The sequence below is a fragment of the Chanodichthys erythropterus genome, chromosome 22, assembly GCF_024489055.1.
Source record: "Chanodichthys erythropterus isolate Z2021 chromosome 22, ASM2448905v1, whole genome shotgun sequence".
NCBI classification, from domain to species: domain Eukaryota; kingdom Metazoa; phylum Chordata; class Actinopteri; order Cypriniformes; family Xenocyprididae; genus Chanodichthys; species Chanodichthys erythropterus.
The window spans coordinates 31830352-31851392 of NC_090242.1; the positions used below are offsets into that span (position 1 = coordinate 31830352).

Genomic DNA, 21041 nt, shown 5'->3' on the forward strand with positions numbered 1-21041 from the left:
ATATTGGAAAAGCATCCAGAGCTGGAGAGAGCTAAGTGGGAAGGCCTGAAAACTGCTTTGATCGCGCTTATCATGCGAGTAACACTGGGTTTGATTGTCTGCAGCTGCTGTGCTGTTTGCGACTAACAACGAACACTGTATTTACTCTTTTGTACTGTACGTAAATTTTTGTGCTTCCTTGTCGTTCGTTCATCAACTGCACTTTATTTTTCGTGAAGCATTTTGTTGCGCAACAGCTGTGATAAACAGACATCACGTTGTGTGTGTAACAGAGGCCAGATAGTGAGAGTTCTGCAGTTAAATTACTGCACACTGACGACCGCTAGAGAATGAGGTTTAGCGTCATCGCCTCGCCTGCCAACACCGAGACCGACTCGGTGTGTGTTCCAGTTCGTTTTTTAAATGCCCTTCCCTAGCTAACTTCCCTCAGTCTCGTTGACTCGGCTGTACGTTGCATGAGTGCCCACTACTGGCGGAACCTTTGCAATGGGCTGAATTGGAACATCCTAAGCCCTTGATCACTTGGAATCCTCAATGGAGCTGATTTATTTATTTATTTTCCCCCTTTCAAAATTGTTTAATGCAGTATTCTATATGTATATATGTATGTTTTAAATATTTTTAAAAAAAAAAATTAATATATCATAGAGTTGTTTGTGGTGGGTAAATTAAACGCGATATGCGGTGACATCATGATCGTGTTGCGTTGTGGGTTCGGGAGCAAGAGGGTCTGTCCATATAAACTTCCCTTGTCCACTTCACGAAGTGGAACGCGCTTCAAAATGGTGGCAGGGATTCCCCCGAGGGGAAGTGCTTAGGGAAGTTCGCGAGTGTGTGTCTAAAACTGGAGTGGAACGCAGCCTCGGAGCAGGGTGGTTATTGGAGTGTGACTTTTGGAGGCGGAGCAGTGAAGAGAGGGATGCGCTTGTTTAGGTTGATTTGGAATATCAACAATGTCCAACAGCCAGTGGTGTAGTCTAGTTTTTTGTAGTGAGTATACTGTGATTTTTCCCTCCCGGCCTCATACTCACCCGTCCCAGAGCGACACCCCATAAGCAACGCCACACTCACTAATGCATATAGTATGCATCTGATATAGGCTATATGAGAGCATTCTGAAAGACTGCTTATGTGTGTGTTATCTACTTGTCAATTTATTATAATCAACAAAAGACTTTAACAGCCAGTGACATTTACAGCTGAAGAGACTCTGGACTGATTTTCTACTGTTTAGTGTTAATCCCCATCTAACTCAGCCAGTTAAGATAGCCTTAGATGTTTTATGAATATGGTCCCTGGAGCATAAGTTTTATCAGCTGGCAAGTTTCAATGCACATTTAAGAGTGCAAGTCGCAACTGTTATTACTTTCTAAAAATGTTTGGTTAAAAACAACCCAAATGGGTTGAAAATGGACAAACCCAGCAGTTGGGTTAAAGCTGCAGTAGGGAGTTTTTAGAAAACGTTGACTTAGCCTGAAAATTTGAACAAGCACAACTCACAGGTCACTCCCCCTTGCTCTCTGCTGCGCTACGGCCCTCCCTCCACAGCTCTTCCCTCATCACAACGGAGCCTGCCGTGAACGCGCAGGCTAGTAAGGCTGATAAACAGTTATGGCACATTCACTGGTACAGACGAAACATCAACAATGTGATTTACATTGACTATGGCCTGCCCATACTTTGACTACAAACTTGGTCCTCAAAACATTACGTATTTTGCAATACATGTAATGTAACTATATGACGTATATGCACTATTTCTATAAGTAATAAATAGCTAGTATGATAATATAACGGTAACTAACGTTACAGTATGCAAGTAATTATTCCATCGACATGTAATGCTAAATAAGGTTTGCTAGTACATTATTTCAGCAGCATGACAAGCCAGTGAATTAGTAGGTTTCAATAGTTGCTTTGCACAGTGCGTGACATTTTATCTGTATGTTATGCGGCTAGAGTTTTGACACTAGGCGTTTCTCAAAACCAAGTTCACTAAGTTCGGACTCGCGTCCTTGGTAGTTAGGACTTGGCAAGTCCGACTCCGGAGAACGAACTCCCGTGGACGGGAGAACACAAGTCCGGTGATTCTGGAAATGGAACAGCAGCGTACTTGATAACGTCATTCAGCTCGCTCTGGCTTCTCCGGTTATCTCTGTATGTATATTTTAGCCAAGAATAAAACAAAATTTGTTATTAAACCACTCTGCCTCTTTTCGTTTTATTTAAAGAAACAAACAAAAACATATTAATAGCCTCAGGCAACGAGTGATTAATTATCTGCAATGTCTGCTTATATTTATAACAAAACAAAATATTAAACAATCCTGCCTCTTTTCGATTACATTTCAAAAATATTAAATGTAATACTATTTGTGCATACTCTGATTATCTTCACTGTAATGAAATGAAATAGGCTTTAACATAAAACACAACCTTCTCTTTTTGTTAAATGTCAGTTTTAATGTTCAATAATAGCCATTATAAAAGGTATAAAAATATACAATAAGAAATAAAGCAAACAATTCAGTCAAGCGTATAAAATCAGCGCTTTAGTATGATACAAAAGTTAAATAGCCATATATAAATTTATGATACGTCACGTTGCCCTCAGCCAAAACGGAGCCAGCGGCAAACGTCAGAAGGATTAGCCGAGGTAAGGCTGCTCTCGGCTGGGTACATGAGCGCTGAGCGTCCGGTGATCGCCTGGATCTCACAACTCCGACAACGTCAGATCAAATTTTCAGAAAGGCGCTATCTTTATCAATTAACCACAAATTTGAGCTTTAAACCAGCACATTCTCGCCTGAAAAATCTTAAAACTGCATATCATGACATAATAGAGCCCGATCACACGAAAATGCGTATCAATAGTACGAGTTTGTAATCTCGTAGAATATATACGCCAAAATGAGTTTTTCGCGTGCATATGATACGCACTTTATGGGGTATTATACGTACGAAACTGGATTGTTTGTCCGCCATAAGCAAAGCTGCGGCACACCGTAGCCTAATCTTGAATTTGAACGCCTGTATGCACTGTTGCCAACTATTTTCAAAGGAAAGTAGCTAAAGCCTGCCCAAAAAGTCGCTAAATGTCGCTAGATTACGTCATGAGTAAATTAGCATATTTATGACGTCATCACGTCGGCTGCATTCTGCCTGCCTAAAGTGTTTTCTCTCCTAATCCGTGCTCACATACTGTATTTTAATACAATATAATATAATATAGCCGAATGTCAAATAAAGCTGTTCTCATTTCCTATATATATAAATATAATTTATATATAGCCTATATACATTTTTTTTTGTCTGGCAACAGAACGAGTATGATATAATGAATGACATTTTTATATATTTGTAAATTACATTAATTCACATAATATAATTCTTTAAATATAAAACAAAGGAGAATCAGAAATAGTCTTTAGTCCGTGGCAACACTGTGTGCTCGTGTGTAGCTCACTCATTCACGTCTGTCAGATGCCGTGCACTCGTGCTGCTGCTTCTCTCAGCCACTCACTGAACAGAGTAAACGCCGAGAGAGGTGTGACGGCAGCGGGAAAGCAAGACCTCGCGCTCACAGGACAGTGCTGGTGACATTTGAAAAGTTACTGAGGTTTGTCCAAAAAGTCGCTAGATTTGTCGCTAGGCGCTTTTTTGAAAAATAGTCGCTAAAGGGGTCTGAAAAGTCGCTAAATCTAGCGACAAAGTCGCTAAGTTGGCAACACTGCCTGTATGCGCTGTGCACTATGGCTGTGCATGACAGGAGTGTGATCAGCGCGCACACGAGCTTGATTGACACTGCTAAGACACTCCTCCTGACTCTGATTGGTTGGTTCTTACCGGGAGCGGTGTATTTCTGCAAATGGCAATAGGACCACTGGGAGGAGCCAGAGGAGCTTGATTTTTTCACAGATTATCTGTCTCATATTCTACTGTCAGGACATAATGACAGGTTTAACAAGTATGTAAAAAATACATTTTTACAAAAGTTACCTACTGCAGCTTTAAATGTTTGCCCAAACTGGGTAGTTTTATTTAACTCAACTATTGTGTAAAAATTGCTGTATTGCTTTCTTAAAATGAACCCAAAATATGTTGGAAATTAACATTTATTAATATTAAATATAATAGTTAAGCAATTAACATGCATAAAATTGTTTATTAATAAATGATCACCTTTTGATTATTATTGTTGCCTCTAGTACTTATGTGTCTGATTTTCATTTTCCAACCTATGGGTTAATTTTAAGCCAGCCATATATATATAGTCATTTTTAAGCAATAGTTGAGTTAAATAAAACTACCTAGCAGGTTGGGCAAACATTTAACCCAACTGCTGGGTAAAAACAACCCAATCGCTAGGTTTGTCCATTTTCAACCCAACTTTAACCCAGCATTTTTCAGAGTGTAACAATAATGGAAAGATGAGGCTTATCAGTATGTCACAATATCACCCTGTTTGGACTTTTTCTGTTTTGCACCATGTCAGTCTGTCATCATAGTTATGCATTTCAATTCACTAACTTGCAATTCGATTCAATATCAGTTATTTTGAATATACTGTATATCAGGTACAGTAGGCCTACATGGCAAATTTTCTCAGGAAAAAAAAATCTAATGCTGTATAATGGGAATAAGTTGGTAGGCTACTACTAAGAATTTTTTTTTATTAATAAGGTTATAATAGGCCTGATAACTTTACATTTATTTCTACTCCAATTCGTTTTTTGAAATATAAACATTGAAATGGTGGCTGTCAACTTGACGGATTTATTCAAACATGCATAATATAGGCTATTGAAGAACATTAAAATTATAATTAATATGTAATATGGTGCATATATTTAGCTAAATGCTCCTCTCTAGAGTTCATTTTTCTAGCTGACTAACGAGTTTATGGTCACTGAATATGTTTTTCTGAGGTAAATGTGACGTTACGTGACATTGTTTACAAGCTGTTATTAATGTCTTTCCGCGGTTGAAACACTGATTAAGCGATTATATCTCATGATATGGATTCGTTAAGTTGAACTGTATCTTTTATCATACCTTGAGTTGTTCCTTCATGTTTATTTCGCGCTGTAACTGGTATTAAAGCAGAGGAGAGGATCAGTTCACGTGCGCGTCAGGCTGCCGCTTCTCTTGAACTACAGCGATCTGTCACTAAGTTACACATTAAAGAGCGCCAAAATGGTATGTGTTATTTTTTTTTTTTTTTTTTTTTTTTTATTCCTAAGTAAAATGGGCAAAATATGAAACTTGAGACTTTGAGAAATATGAGACTTTGTTTCATGTCAAAAGCAACAAACCACAAATCATATTTTGTGATTTATTAGATGGTTAGGTATCCTCGCGCTTTTTTAAGTGGGTATACGGAAATCCTTGAACATTCCTAGTGGGTATAGGGCGTATACCTGCGTATCATGTAGACTACACCACTGGTTACCATGCAAAAACAACATTTTTAAAAATATCTTTTGCAAGAGATGTGTGACATTTTACATGTTGTCTGCGTATTTTGTGTTTAGAGAAATATAAAAACTGTGTGTAAGCAATTAAAAAAACCTGTAACCTAACATAACCAGCCAGTGTTCAAAACTATGTCCTTACCTTATAGCCTGATTCAAAACGGTAAGATTGTAATAATGTTGTTAATCTGAGTGGTACTGGTGAGTTTCCGCTGGAAATTCAAGCATGCCGCCGTTCGTCTGAGCGTCATTACATCACGTCTGTTTACATAAAGAACGAGTCCCAGCTAGCAGGCTAAAACACATGTGAGGATGGCGGATCAGTTATAGCTTTTTCTCACAGCAGCTCAAATAAGCGTAGGCTATCATTTTGATGGCGGATTGTATGGTATGATAAATTAACTTTAGAAATTAAACTGTACAGAAATTGACCAAATAAAGATGATAATTCCGCAGATAACTGCAATTGCAGGTTTCAAACAGAGATGGCGACAAAGAGGCAAAACTCACGGACTCAATAGCTCAAAAATTAATACGACAACAATTTGCTACATTTCCACAGTAATACCATATTGAAATATATTCTAAATCTAAAAAATGAAATACCATACAAAACAATTAGCTGAACACCTACACTGATGTTAGTCTTTCAATGTCATTACCATCTGTACTAAAAGAGAGGAATATTTTTGTACTGTATGTAAACATGAAACATGATAACAAATGAATTCTAAACAGTAGAGAGTGTCATAGTAAAAAAAACAACAACTGTGATTTATGTTTTCCACTTTAGATATTCTATTAGATATAAGTAACTTTGCAACTACATGTCAACTAACTCTCATTAGAGTATTAGAAGACTGTTAGGGTTAGTAGAATAAGGTGACATGTAGTTGCAAAGTTACATATTAGAATGGCTAAAGTGGACCATCAAATTAAAGCGTTATTTTATGTTTGTGCTCCCTCTACAGGTGAAGAGGGGAAGCTGATAAATATGTAAGAGCAACTCAAGGCCAGAAGAGGGCGCTGCGAGTGCAGGTGAATACAGTCTTTGACAGTCTTTGCAGCATGGACATTTTGTCCTTGTGTTCAACACCCATTTTTTAAAAACAAATTTAATTTGATCAACAGGTCTGGGATTCACTCCTGCTTTGTAATTCCCCATCTTTTAAGAAATCCAGGTTTTTTTTTTATTATTCAAAACAGTGGCGGAGCCAGGATTTTTTCATAGGGGTGGCCAGGCAGGGGCCAGCAACCAGTCTGGGGTGGCACAGAAATCTTCATTATTTCAACATAAAAACGAGTCTGACTATAAAGTACTGAACTGTGCCTACAACACAACTAATACAGTTCATTTGTACTTAATTAATTGAGATGAGTGAATGTGACCTTTTTATTTATTTATTTTTTTTGCGTTCCTCACTTGCAGGCATATTAGTAAAGTGGCTCACACTATAGCTAAATTTCAACTTGTTCAGTCAGCTTGTTCTAGTTCTCAAAACCCCCAATAACTTGTTCTCCATTGTTGCATATCTATGGATGAGACATGCAGATAACTACATACTGTAGTTCAAAGATTATTCTGTTTCAAAAATTAACCAAAAAAGTAAACACTAAATTTTGCAAAATTAGCATCTTCTAATACAAATGCACAGTTCTTACATTTATTTATGCATTATGCATTTATTTATGCATATGCACATCAGTTTGTGCCTTAGGCCTATATTGTGATCTGACATAGCAGAATATTTTAGTCCAGAGACATGTGACGCATAAATCTCAAATAGGCCTACATACATGCATGCACAGTTTTAATGCAGCTTTAATCGCTTTTTTTGTCATTTCATAACTTAATAGACGACAGAACTACGACTTTGCATGCTCGTAGTTTCTTTTACGCTTTATTTATTGTGAGTAGGCTAATATACAGCGCGCCGTATTTGCGCGTGATTGAAAACTGCGCGTCTTGCACCCCACCAGTTGAGAAACATTTACGTAAGCTATATATAATGTTCGCCGTTCACTGTTGTTCTGCTGAAGCTCATTCGGCACCTGTATCATTTCTGCGCGCGTTTGACTTGAGCCTGGCGCTGATCGAGGCGAAGTTGGAGTGCGCGTCTGAAAAGTCTCCCGTTTTTTTGTGGTCTTAAAGAGACGGTTCTGCGTTTAAATAAACGCAATTCTTGTTAACAAAAAAATTTATTCTGAAACAGCGGTTGTGAGCGGGGTGGCCAAGCTTAGGCCAAGGGTGGCCACGGCCACCCCTGGCCACCCCCTGGCTCCGCCCCTGATTCAAAACAAGCCAATTTATTGCTACTTCTTGCATGTGGTTAGAGCTTTCTCTGAAGTGTCTGTGTTTTCTGATCTGTGTTGATTGCTTTTATACACAGTCCAGGGAAAGTCCAGGGGTCAGAAAGTAAAAGTTCTGCCATATTTTTGTTTTGTTTTATGTTAAAGTTAATGAGATAAATAAGTGTTTAATTGAGTGATGATTGAGCATTATAGAAGACACCTGATGATAACAAGCAGAATCACCAAAGGAGAAAATCACAATTTTTAAGACACCATCACAGAGATCAGGGTTTGCTTTAGTTGAGCTCTTGACCCTTGACTTTTAGTATTAGAATTTGTTTGGGCTGCTGTAACTGATTTATAACAGCCAGACAAGCAAAGAGAAAAGATGATCAGGTGGTGTTGGTTATGTTTTCACATAATCATTATTTGATCTGAATCACTGAACTCATTTAGAGCCCAATCTCTGAGTTAGATTTACATTATTGATTACAGCAGAACTGTGATTCTATTTTTTCTTACTCAGTAACACTCACACAACCACAGACATACCAGTCTCTCTCTCTCTCACACACACACACACACACACACACGCACACACAGTTGTGACAAACACTGTTTAGATACTGTTTCAGAGAGCGACATAATCTCTAATGCCTCCTTGATCCCAATCGAATCAAAATGACTTGAAATAATGATCTGAGTGAGCTGGTGTTTAAAGATGATATAGGAGAGATCTTTTATTTATCATTGTGCTGGAGAGTAGATCCTGTGCTTCAGTCAGTGATGAGCTGAGAAACACTGATGCTGCATGTTGCTTCGCCGAAAGGCAGTAACTTTGTCACTCCTGATAAGCTGTTTGCTGAGTATTTTAACACATATATGTGAGTTGGTGCTAGCTTAAACAAGCTGCAAAAATTTGAGTTTTTAGTTATTACGCTCTTACACGTTAAGTGTTTGCAGTTAAGAAGTATTCATTTTCAGTTGACTCAAATTAAATAAGTTCACAGGATTAATGCTGTATAAATACTGTTTTTAAACTTTAACTGTTTAAAGTAATCAGTTTCCCAAATGAGTTCATTTCCATGGTAGTATTACGGTAACATACTGTATAAAAAAAAAAAAATAAATAAAAAAAAAACGAGTGCTGTAAATTAACAGTACATTACTGGCAACTACATCTGCCAGTAGATTACCATTATTTTACAGCACAATTTTCTACAGTGTAGCTCTTTCAATTAATTAATCTGATTAACTGGTACAAATATTCATAATTAATCATAAGTTATGATTAATTATTAATATTTCCGCTTTGAGCTAATTTACTACAGATAGAAATGGAACATAAAGTTACAGTATATTGGACTAAAAGTAGAAAAAAACAAAACCAAAGTAGGGACCTTTTCATTTCATCAAGTCACTGTAGTCATCCTCACATAGACAAATCAATCCACAAATATATGAAGAGCTCCTACAAATGCAGCATTAAATGCACAAATATATGTTTCTTTGTAACAATATGAGCATAAATTGTTCACATTTACAATATTTAACATACGCAGAAGAGAAAAGAAGCCACATGTAAGTTTTTCTTACTCAGTGACACCCACACAACCACAGACACTCATGTCACACATTTCACATGAACTACACACACCCACACCACATTCACATTTGCACTGATACACACACAACACACAAACACACGCACCCCTTCTCTTCTGTTATTCTGAGCTCTCTTATATCTGGTAAATTGTAACAACAGTTTAAAAAAATGTTCTCTGAAATACAGACTGACAAACATAGACATAGACAGGTGCGCCACTGGGGTTTAAAAGGCTTTTTCCCCAATAAAAAAAACACTATGTAGGAACTAAAAATAGCAACACATCCCTCCACACCCGTTTGTCACTATGCACTGAAAAAATTGTTCACAAGCCCTTACAAAAAATATGTATACATATACTAAGTTTTAAATAAGGATATTTTTGTTACACAAACACATTGCTTCACTTCAGAAGGCCTTTATTAACCCACGGAGCCGTGTGGAGTACACGCTGTAACGAGGCGGGACTCATGGTAAGATCCAAATGCAAGCTTTTATTTACAGTGAGCATAGTCGTACAGGCTGGGTCGATCAGGGGCAAACAGGAACAGCAAGGGACAGGCAGAGTCGTGGTCAGGATACAGGCAGTAGATCGAGGACAGGCGGATATCATTCACAGAACAGTATACAAGGCAAGGGTCAGGACAGGCAGCAATGGGTCAATAAACAGATACAGGCAGGAACGGTAACAACAAACAGGCAGACAGGATATAACGCTCGGAAATGTCACACAGGGTAAACAAGACTTCGCGGTGAGGTGGTGTGTGTGAAAGTCCTTTACAGTCCTGGTAATGAGCTGCAGCTGGGTGTGGTGATCAGTGTAGTGTGCTAGGCTGTATGTGGCAACAGGTGATTGGTGTGGAGTGAACATGTGAATGGCAGAGAGGATTATGGGGAATGTAGTCCGGGAAGTGACCAGGAACGTGACAGGAACAGATGGTGATCGTGACACACGTTTATGATGGATGGATGCATTTCTTTTGGCTTCAAAATCTCCTCCTCTATTCACCCTAAAGCTTGGAAGAGCCAGGACCAGAGGTGGAAAGTCCAGGGGTCAGAAAGTAAAAGTCTTGCCATATTTTTATTCCACCCACTGAAGCAGTGTTAAAGTTAATGAGATAAATAAGTGTTTAATTGAGTGATGATTGAGCATTATTGAAGACACCTGATGATAACAAGCAGAATCCCCAAAGGAGAAAATCACAATTTTTAAGACACCATCACAGAGATCAGGGTTTGCTTTAGTTGAGCTCTTGACCCTTGACTTTTTAATGTTAGATTTTGTTTGGGCTGTTGTAACTGAGTTATAACATCCAGACAAGCAAAGAGAAAAGGTGATCAGGTGGTGCTGGTTATGTTTTCACATAATCATTATTTGACCTGATCATCTTTTTTCTTTGCTTGTTTGGCTGTTATATTCAGTTGTTGTCTGGTGTGTTGTACTGTACAGTACATTGAAGAATAAAAAATGTACAAATATATACACGTGCTCATCATGTGAAAAGTTCCTTGAGGGGGAGAACCACAAGCAACACAACTTATGACTGGTTTTTGTTTTTTGTAGTATTGTTTTGATTTTATCCCACCAGTGTGTAAGACTGAAGTGTGTGTGTTTTTGAGGGCTTGTGTGTGATGTCTAAGGGCAAAGTTTAGTTTTTCAGCAAGAGTGAATGGTTTTAAGTGGAGCGCTTCATTTAGACCTGAAAATAGGATGTTTGGGGAATTGTGTCAAGTTTCAAGTTTCAAGTTTAATTCATTTCTAAAGCACATTTAAAAACAACAGTAGTTGACCAAAGTGCTGTACATATAAAAAGGGACATAAAACAAACAACAACAATAAAAAGAGCAATATACAAAACATTTACGAATTAGGAAACAAACAAAAAAAACCCACAGCTCTTAGACTGCATTAAACGCCAAAGAATAAAAATATGTTTTAAGACTAGTTTTAAAAGCAGTTAAATTAGGGGCCATCCTCACAGACCAAGGTAGTGAGTTCCAGAGTTTAGGGGCAGCTACTGCAAAGGCACAATCACCCCTGTGCTTTAGTCGTACTCTAGGAACTGTCAGCAGCATATGATCAGCAGACCTCAGAGACCTTGATGGGATGTGCAATTGTATAAGGTCAGAAAGGTAAGTTGGTGCTAGGCCATTTAAAGATTTATAAGCAAGCATTAAAACCTGAGAATTGTGTGAGACGTTTTGGATTTGTGTTCACTGTTGTGACAATATGAGGCATAGTTTCAAGAAATGTGTTTAAGCAATCGAGAAAAACTGTAATACAATGCAGATTTCAAAGCAGCTTTACAATAGTTACAAATTCAAATATCTTACAGGCCAATAGTGTCATTATACAGCTCAGGTCAGTTCAGAGTTGATTCAATAACTAAAATTCAATAATTGTGCATACACACTATACTGTACATACAGTGTATTTATGCACATAAATGTACTGTATCTGAAAAAAAGAGTTTAGGCTATTTAATTTACTATTGTATTTGTAATTTGCTAATTTGCTTCTTTGTTCTATTTATATAGCCTAACAAAAATAACTTACACAATTATAAAATGTATCATATTATGGTCATATTACCCACCCCTTGCTCACCCATACATACCAGCTGATATACCATGTAGACCTAATCTTGATTTGGGTGGCTCAAAATCAAGTCATTTTAGCATGTCAAAGTCAACTTTAATCATATAAAATGTAATTTCCCAACAGCAAAATTGTGGCCAGTGAAAATGCTGAGTGGTTAGTAACTTTGGGGAACCACTAGCCACGGTGGCTGGTGAGCAAAAAAGTTAATGTCAAGCCCTGCACATGTTTCCAAATGAAAAACACATCTCACATACTCTTACTCATCTTAAAATATCTGTTTTTCTGTGTATAAAAGAAATGTTTATGTTTTCATTGTTTTATGAATAATTATTTGGCTATAAAGACGATCTGCTTATAATGATGATGCAGTATATTTGTTTCATATTTGTTTATTAAAATGTATATTTCTGAGTTCGTCAAATCATGATACAAAGAACAGCAGAGCAACAAAAGCTTTATTCAGTAAACTACAGTAATGCATCAGAATGTGTCTCATATTCACTGATCTTCACTGTTGAATCTGAAGTCTTGAATCTGGAATCACTGAAACAGGAAGTAGAAGAGCAGAGGAGAGAAGAGCAGGAGGAAGCTTCCCTTAAACACTCCATCTAATCAAGATGATGAAGAAAATTGGTATTATACTACTACTAATAATAATAGTAGTTATTAAAAAATGGCATGTTCATTGTTGAACAAATATCACAATTTTCTAAAACAATAAAAAAAAACTCAGAAAACATTTGACTAATTCAAAAACTCATTTTCAAGCTGTTCTGCTTTACACTATTCTTGACTACTCTTGAAATTTGATATTGTGCTCCTTATGAACAATGACTTTGAATTATTATAATAGTGGTTATGGGAAAAGGCAACTGTTAGATGAATACATGTAAATGTAAATTAGCACACGGTAAAATAAAGGCCAATACCTGCTGCATTGCAGAGGTCAGTGTTACAGCAGTGGAGAGACAACGTCCCTCCAGTTGACGTCTGTTGGGTCCCTGGTATACATATCTCTGCACACCCTTTAGTTTTGATGGACACCTTAGTGGAACCTGTAAAAAGGACAAACTTCCTATATAATAGGCTAAAGAAGCAATTCCAGAAATCATGTTCCTCTTGCAATAGACAAATAATTGCAATTATGTGATGAGATTAATATAATATACTTCTACTTCATATTATCACTTTCAGTAAACTACGACAGTAAATTTCCACATTCACACTGAACTTACCATCTGATTCTTCCGTTATAGTGGTTGCACATTTAGAAGATCCAAATCGACATGTTTCCTCTTCTGCTTTACAGGTATTCTTCGAATCATATGAGCACTTGTAACACTTGAGAGAATATCCTTAAAGACAGAGAGAGACATTCAGTGATCTCAGTGTACCAAATAATACATTCAATACTTGCTGTTTTTGTACCTCCAGTGAGAAAAATGAAAAGAAGAACGACAGAGACTCGCAGATCCATCGTGTGTCAGGAACAGAATGAAATCACAATGTTTCCGTTCCTTTTATGTCTGTTCAGAAAGGGGTGGGTTTAATGAGGAAACTTTGTGAAGCCCTACACACACTTGACACATTCAGACACTCATGCACAGATCATAGAAAATGGCACATCATTATTTAAAGCAGATTCTCACAATTAAAATACACCCAAATGGCTAAAAACATGTCTCTCATCTTTCCAGGATGCAGTGTGTATCCAGTGTTCCCGGACCCATCCATGTCCATTTTCCAATGTGGAATAACACAAAATAGGTATCATCTAAAAGCTTAGAATTTCCTAACAAATGCTGAGAAGTGCCTCTAAACCAGAGTTTCCCGCCCGTGGGCGCAATCTAGCTGTGAACAAATGAATAACAATTTATTCAAACATACTTTATGCTATAGGCTCAAAATTTGAACCAGATGCAGCTCACATGTAGGAGAGCATCACCAAAATATTTTTTCTCCAATCTTATTGCCTTCCTGAATTATTCCATGTCAAATTTAAAAAAAAATGAAAAATTATAAATATATATATATTATATATATTTATTATATATATATTTTGTCTTTTATCAGGAGTTTGTCAGCATGACAATGTCCAAATGTAATGTAATTTATATTTTTTAAAAACTTAAAAAGTGTTCTATCCAATTCTAGCTACATTTGACTCTCATTGCTACAGTTTTGGAGTTATGAGTCTTTACTTTTGTGTATGTCGCTCAGGAAAAAAAAACTCTAAAAAAAGCCTTCAGGTCTTAAAGTGTTAATGCTCAATAATCACTTAAATATCATCTTAATTATTTCACTGCAGCACAGCGTCAGTGTTACTTTTACTCTGTAGTGTGGGAACTAGAGGATGTTCCTGTGGGGTTGAAAGGGTTAAAGGTGTAAGATAAAAAAATCACACCCACAAAATGTATTTTAACAGTAACGGTAACAAGTTAAAAAAGACACTGTTGCCAGTAGTTTACTGTAAAATTGAGTTTTGTGGGTCACCACTGTGCTGAAGAGTAAAGCCTGTGTTTAGGTTCAGGAGAAGATCCAGAGACGATGATATGCTGCATGTTGTTTTATTTAACAGATGATGATTGTGTAGGTGCTGATACAGTGAAAGTCTCTTTATTTGTAATGTTTTTAATAGATTAATAAAAAAAAGTTCATAGTAATAATATGCTCACATTATTAGTATATAATAAATATGTATGTAAATTTAAATGCAGTCTGACAATTTGAGGCTGTCGGTTTCTGCAAATGAAATTGAGGTAAAACAAGTTTTAATTTAGTGCATGGTATCTTTACAGTAACTTACTGTAGATTACAGTAAATAACTGTACAATCAACAGTAAATTACTGGCAACAGTGTTGCCAGTATTTTACTGTAAAAGCCTGGCATGGTCTAACAGTGTAGGTAACCAGTGATGACCAGTGTTATATGATCATGTTTTCTTGACCTGGTAAGAACTCTAGCAGCTGCATTTTGTACTGATTGTAGCTTGTTTATTGAGGAAGCAGGACAACCAGCTAGTAATGCATTAGTAATGTTTGTGTTTTTGTTATTTGTATGAAATTATGTGTGCTGCCGTTTTGACCAGGTCTCCCTGAAAGAAGGGATTATGATATCTCAATGGGATCTTCCTGGATAAATAAATAAATTACAGTAATCTAGTCTAGACATCATGAAAGCATGAACTAACTTTTCTGCATCAGAAATAGATAACATATTCCGTAGCTTAGCAATGTTTCTGAGGTGGAAGAAGTCTGTTTTTGTAACATATGAAATATGATTTTCAAAGGACAAGTTGCTGTCTAATATAACTCTGGTCTACACCGGTCTACTGGTATACACAATTCCTGGAAGCTGAAAACATCCCAGTTCTTGCATGGCCAGCATACTCACTAAACATGTCACTCATTGAGCATGTTTGGGATGCTCTGGATCGGCGTATACCACAGCATATTTCAGTTCCTGCCAATATCCAGCAACTTCGCACAGCCATTGAAGATGAGTGGACCAACATTCCACAGGCCACAATCAACAACCTGATTGACTCTATGTGAAGGAGATGCGTTGTAGACTGGGTAAACCCAGCCTGATCTGCCGGCGATTTGATTTCGCCCGGCAACTCAGTCTGGAAACCCATACATTCATTTCTACTGCTTCTGTTACACTTTTGTATTTTGTATTTGCATATTTTATTGTATGAGCATGACAAAGTAAAAGTGTTGAAAAGCAGCTGAGGCTCTGTCATTTTTTATTTTACTTTATTTACCTCAGAAGTGTTTATTATGTGGCTGCGCGTGGAAAAGAAAGCGAACAAGATGAGACCCAGACGGTGGATTAAGAATACATTTATACAGTTAACCAAAATGAGAATTTATTTTCATATGGCATGAGAGGCTACAGCTTCAAATCTGTTAAGAGTCCATTTTAAATTTGAAAGTAAATTATAATATCTATTTATTTGTTATATCATAATCTGCGCGACACCGTCGTTGACTTTCTTTGATGACGTTTGTAGTGCATTCCAAATGAGTGATTTTTGTCAGCGAAGTCCACTTCAACAGATATACCGTGCTCAAGGAGTAGGGAGCAGTGAACAATAGGTTACTTGCGTAACCCCGGTTCTCTGATAGCATACGTTTCGGTGTCTCACTGTGGGATACGCCCCTTCCGCGTATTCGTCAGAAGCTCTATTACATTACGCCAGCCCCAGTTGGCTGGCAGACGTGACGTCGTGTCAGGAAGTGGCTTCCCCACCCTTAGTATAAAGGGAGCGACACAACGTCACTAAGACATTCAAAACAAGCACACCTCTTCCTCGCTTCACACAGCAAGGAGGGTGATCTGGTGAGACACCTCACTTAATGCTATCAGAGAACCGGGGTTACGCAAGTAACCTATTGTTCTCTTTCAAGCATACGTTTCGGTGTCTCACTGTGGGATATCCTAACTCCCGTATTGCCAGATAGCCTGTCTCGAAGTCTCCTGCCAACCACAATCACTGTATCCTGTGTGTGTGTGTGGTTCTATGTGTTTGCTCAAGGACACAGAACTGTGGTTCTACTCCTAGAACCTTATAAGGACATCAGCCATCTTGGCTGAGTTTACTGGAGTTCAGGGACACAAAAGCCAGACAGCCTGCACCTGCGAGGCCTTGAGAAGTGTCTGGAAACTTTGGGAAAGTTACAACGTACGTCAATCAAGAAGATAACCCAACGTCTGCAATAAACAACACGAGTATAAAAGACTGATGAGTTGATTGCCTCTTTGGATACTGATACGTCAGTACCCCCGATGCCTAGAAGCCCAGAGCTGAGGACCAGAAACCCCAAGCTGAAGATGGGAAGCTCAGAGCTGACTACACCTTTAACTCAATAGAGTGATTACTGTATTTTATACTTTAATAAGGAAGTTTTATTTGCCTTTACATTTTTGTTTATTATAAAAGGAAAAGTAACCAATTAAAAGAAATTTAATTGATTACAAAAGCTGCCTACCTTGGCTTGATTTATAGTGTTTTAAGACTTTGAACAAGAACGTACCACAGAGGAGTCTTCTGACCAAATTGTTAGTAATTTAAAATGCTTATAATTTAGGCCAGACTCGACTTACTTTACCTAACCTGAGAATAATAAATAATAAGGTTAAAAGGTGTTAAGATCAAAATACATTTACATTTACATTTATGCATTTGGCAGACGCTTTTATCCAAAGCGACTTACATTGCATTATACTATACATTTGTATCCGAGTATGTGCAATCCCTGGGATCGAACCCATGACCTTGGCATTGCTAGTGCCATGCTCTAACCACTGAGCTACAGGAAAGCTTTTTACACACCGTAAAACAACGTAACCCAGGAGGTGGCACAAGACCCTTACTGGAATATGCCAATGAAATCGCTTCTACTATCCAGTGCGATAAACGTTGCTTAGTAATCGGCTTCCCTGTACGAAGTTTCGTCCAAGATACGAAAAGCTGATCACTCTCCCTGAACCCTCTAGTTATTTGTGTATAAATGCGTAAAGTACGCACTGGGCACAGCGCATTCAACTTTTGCTGTTCTGATGAAGCAAAAAGGTGGTGGATGAAAGGCTCTCAGCTCAAGAGGTATGATAGGACCAAGTATTTTGGGCATGAATGCAGGATTGGGTTTCAGAACTACCCCTACATCACCAGGCATGAACTGCATACACGCTGAGTGCACTGAAAACGCGTGAATCTCGCTTACGCGCTTTGCCGAGGCCAACGCTAACAGCAGCGCCGTCTTAAATGATAATATCTTGAAATCAACCTTGTCCAGCGGCTCAAATGGGGACATGGAGAAAGCATCAAGCACCAAACCCAAATCCCATGAGGGGGAAAGCGGTTTTGAAACTGGCAAAACGCGGCGCACGCCCTTCATAAACCTGCATACCAAAGGATGCTGCCCCACAGTTTTATTATCAAAACCAATGTGGCAAGCAGATATAGCGGCCAGAAACACTTTTATGGTTGAAAACGCTTTCCCTTGATCTATCAAATCCTGAAGGAATGATAGAACAACCGCCACTGAACACTGAAAAGGAATTTCGTGTTTGGTTGCGCACCAGCGCTCAAACACGCCCCATTTGCATTCATAAAGAGACCTAGTTGACGAGGCTCTAGCATTTTGTATGGTTCTGATAACGCTGTCAGGTAGGCCAGTTGTATTTAAATTGAACCACTCACGGGCCAGGCCCATAGTGCCAGGCGTTCTGGATGAGGGTGAAAAATCTCCCCTTCTGCTTGCGACAAAAGGTCTCTGCGCAGCGGGAGAGGCCACGGGTCTTCATACAGCATATGTATGATCTCCGCTAGCCAATATTTCCTCTGTGAAGTGTTGGGGATATCAACGCTATCGGTGGGAACGCGTAAAGGAGAGCGCGAGGCCATTCGTGCGCCAGCGCATCTATCCCCAGAGGCGCGCTCTGGTCTTTCAGGAAGAAAAACAGAGGACACTGAGCATTGTCATGGGACGCGAACAGATCCACTGTCGCCCTGCCGTATATGCTCCAAATCTGCTCGACCACCTCCCTGTGCAATTTCCACTCCCCATAGAGGGGATTGCCCCTGGACAGCAGATCCGCACCCTGGTTCATGACACCCTGTACATGCGTCGCTCTCAGGGATAAAAGATTGGCATTGCCCCATAGAATCAGTTTGCGTGCTAACGTGTGCAAGGGAAGTGATCTGAGACCTCCCTGTCTGTTTATGTAGGCCACAACTGTTGTGTTGTCCGTTCTCACGAGAACATGATGCCCTTTCAGAAAAGGGAGAAAATGCTTTAGCGTTAGAAAAACGGCTAGCATTTCCAGATAGTTTATGTGAAGACTGGACAGATGAGGACCCCATCTTCCATTCACTATCCTGCCCTCGTGAATGCCCCCCCAACCGGACAATGACGCGTCCATTGTTATGACTTTCCTGGCTCGAACCACGCCCATGGGAACCCCCTGAAACAGAAAGTTCGGGCGTCTCCACTGGCACAGTTTGGCACTGTGCCAGTGCAACTGCCCGAACAACTGCCTCTGACGTCACTCTCACTCTCCTCCGGGAGTGACGTATCGGGTCCAGCCTCAGAGATGCTACCCAGCGCTGAAACTCTCTCATGAACAGTCTGCCTAAGGGAATAACTATCAGGGCTGAGGCCATCAGTCCTAATAGTCTGAGGCATGTGCGAAAAGAAACGCTTTTTCCCATCTGAAAATCTGTCATGCAACAAGTGAATTTTCTCACCCTATCTTCCGACAGTCGCGCTTTGAACGTCACCGAGTTCAGTGACAGCCCCAGATAGGTTATAGACTGCGTTAGGGGTGGTTAATCTGTCTGATTTCCCGATTCGATTCGATTACGATTATTGAAGTCCCGATTCGATTACAGTCGATTTTCGATTAGCGATTATTGATTTTCCATTTCACAACAGTAAACGAAAATACACTACAAAGTGATTGCAGTATTAAAAAAAAGTCAGCTACTGAATTACTTAACTCTTTTATTGAGTAACAACAACTCAAAGCACTTTCTGTGTCGTGTAGTTATAACTTCAGAATTATTTGTATGTAGCTTATGTTCTGTAGAACACAGAAATGAATACATCACATTGTGTTGTGACTCATCAAGTTGAACTAAACAATAACAAGTAAATGAAAGGCTTATTTCCTTTAGGAAGTAGATCAGAACCAACATACTGTAGAAATTGGACAATTTTCTTCTAGAAAGACAACGTGTTCAGGTGGAGGAAGACTGCAGGTTGCAGTCAAAACATGTCAAGGTAAAGAAAAAGTTTTTTCTCCACCTGAACACCTTGTCTTTCTAGAAGAAAATTGTCAAATTTAATCATTAAGAAGACAAAATGAACATTTTTGAACAACTTACTGTAGCTTCAGCTTATATACTGTACTGTAGAACACAGTGACAAAATGCAACACACTAACTTGTGAGCAATCAAGTTGTACTAAACATTCATAGCTCTGGAATGACCAGCTGGTCCACATGTTGTGGCGTGAGTGTGCTCCGTTGTGCTGACACAATGTCTCCCGCAGTGGAGAACACTCTCTCTGCAGCAACGCTCGTACCTGGGATACATAAATATCGTTTGGCCAGCTTAGCTAGGAGAGGATACACATGATGGTTGGTGCTCCACCACTCAAGGGGGTCATCGGTGAGAGGAAGTGAAGAGGCCTCCAGATACATGCGAACCTCTTCCTCAGCCCTGGTGTGTGCCGACTTGGGCTCTGCTGTGGTTACAGCAACATTAAATGTTTGGCCCACCTTTCCTCACCTGTAAGGATGATGGGAATTGAGAACAGGAAAAGTTAAAATAAAGGAATTAACACTGTATGCTATAAGAGTTCTCCATTCACGCCAACACAACGACTCACAGTCATTTAGACTGTCTCAAACACATGCACCAGTGCCTCCTCAAGGCTGTCGTGTCAAATTGACAAACAAAACTAAAGACATTTTCTGTATATATATATATATATATATATATATATATATATATATATATATATATATATTTTTTTTTTTTTTTTTTTTTTTAGTTAGTTTTGTGTGTACACAATATCATATTTTTATAATATTTTTATTCTAAAGTCTAGTTTTTTTTTTTAATTTCAATTAACTAAAATATTTTTCAAACCTTGGCTTGCTACTAGGTCTGATTAAATCTTAAATCCAATACTTACTTGAGGGGAGAGGAGCGCAGCGCAGATGGCAGGCTGCTGTTCAAGGAACCGATCAACCATGTCAAAGCCACTATTCCACCTTGTTGGAGCATCTGTCTTCAGTTTGTGTTTAGGCAGTTCTGGTAAAATTAAAAAAGAAGAAGAAAAGCTAATTACTAGTAGCCTATATAAGGAATTATATTTTTAAATAGCCTACTGGTAATTTAGAAACTAATAAAAAGCTTGCTTTGAATGCAACCGTTAAAACAGATTCACTTCTATTACAAAGGTAAATATTTTATTTTTTTAAATTAATTTTAAGCCTTTTGCTTACAGAGTAGGGCCTGCTTTTGTTCCAGCACATGACTGGCTGTGGTG

The 21041-nt window shown here is 38.5% G+C and overlaps 1 protein-coding gene and 1 pseudogene across 1 annotated transcript; both read right to left on the reverse strand.

Annotated features, from left to right (window-relative positions):
* Window positions 1–12369: 12369 nt before the first annotated feature.
* LOC137012715 (candoxin-like) lies at window positions 12370–13500 on the reverse strand. Its single transcript, XM_067376120.1, has 4 exons — window positions 13403–13500; window positions 13210–13329; window positions 12904–13029; window positions 12370–12582 (listed from the first exon to the last, which is right to left on the reverse strand). Exons 1-4 carry the CDS (start codon window positions 13449–13451, stop codon window positions 12515–12517), a joined length of 363 nt encoding a protein of 120 aa, XP_067232221.1. The 5' UTR covers window positions 13452–13500; the 3' UTR covers window positions 12370–12514.
* Window positions 13501–17265: 3765 nt separating this feature from the next.
* On the reverse strand, window positions 17266–18196 carry LOC137012300 (uncharacterized; annotated as a pseudogene).
* Window positions 18197–21041: the final 2845 nt, after the last annotated feature.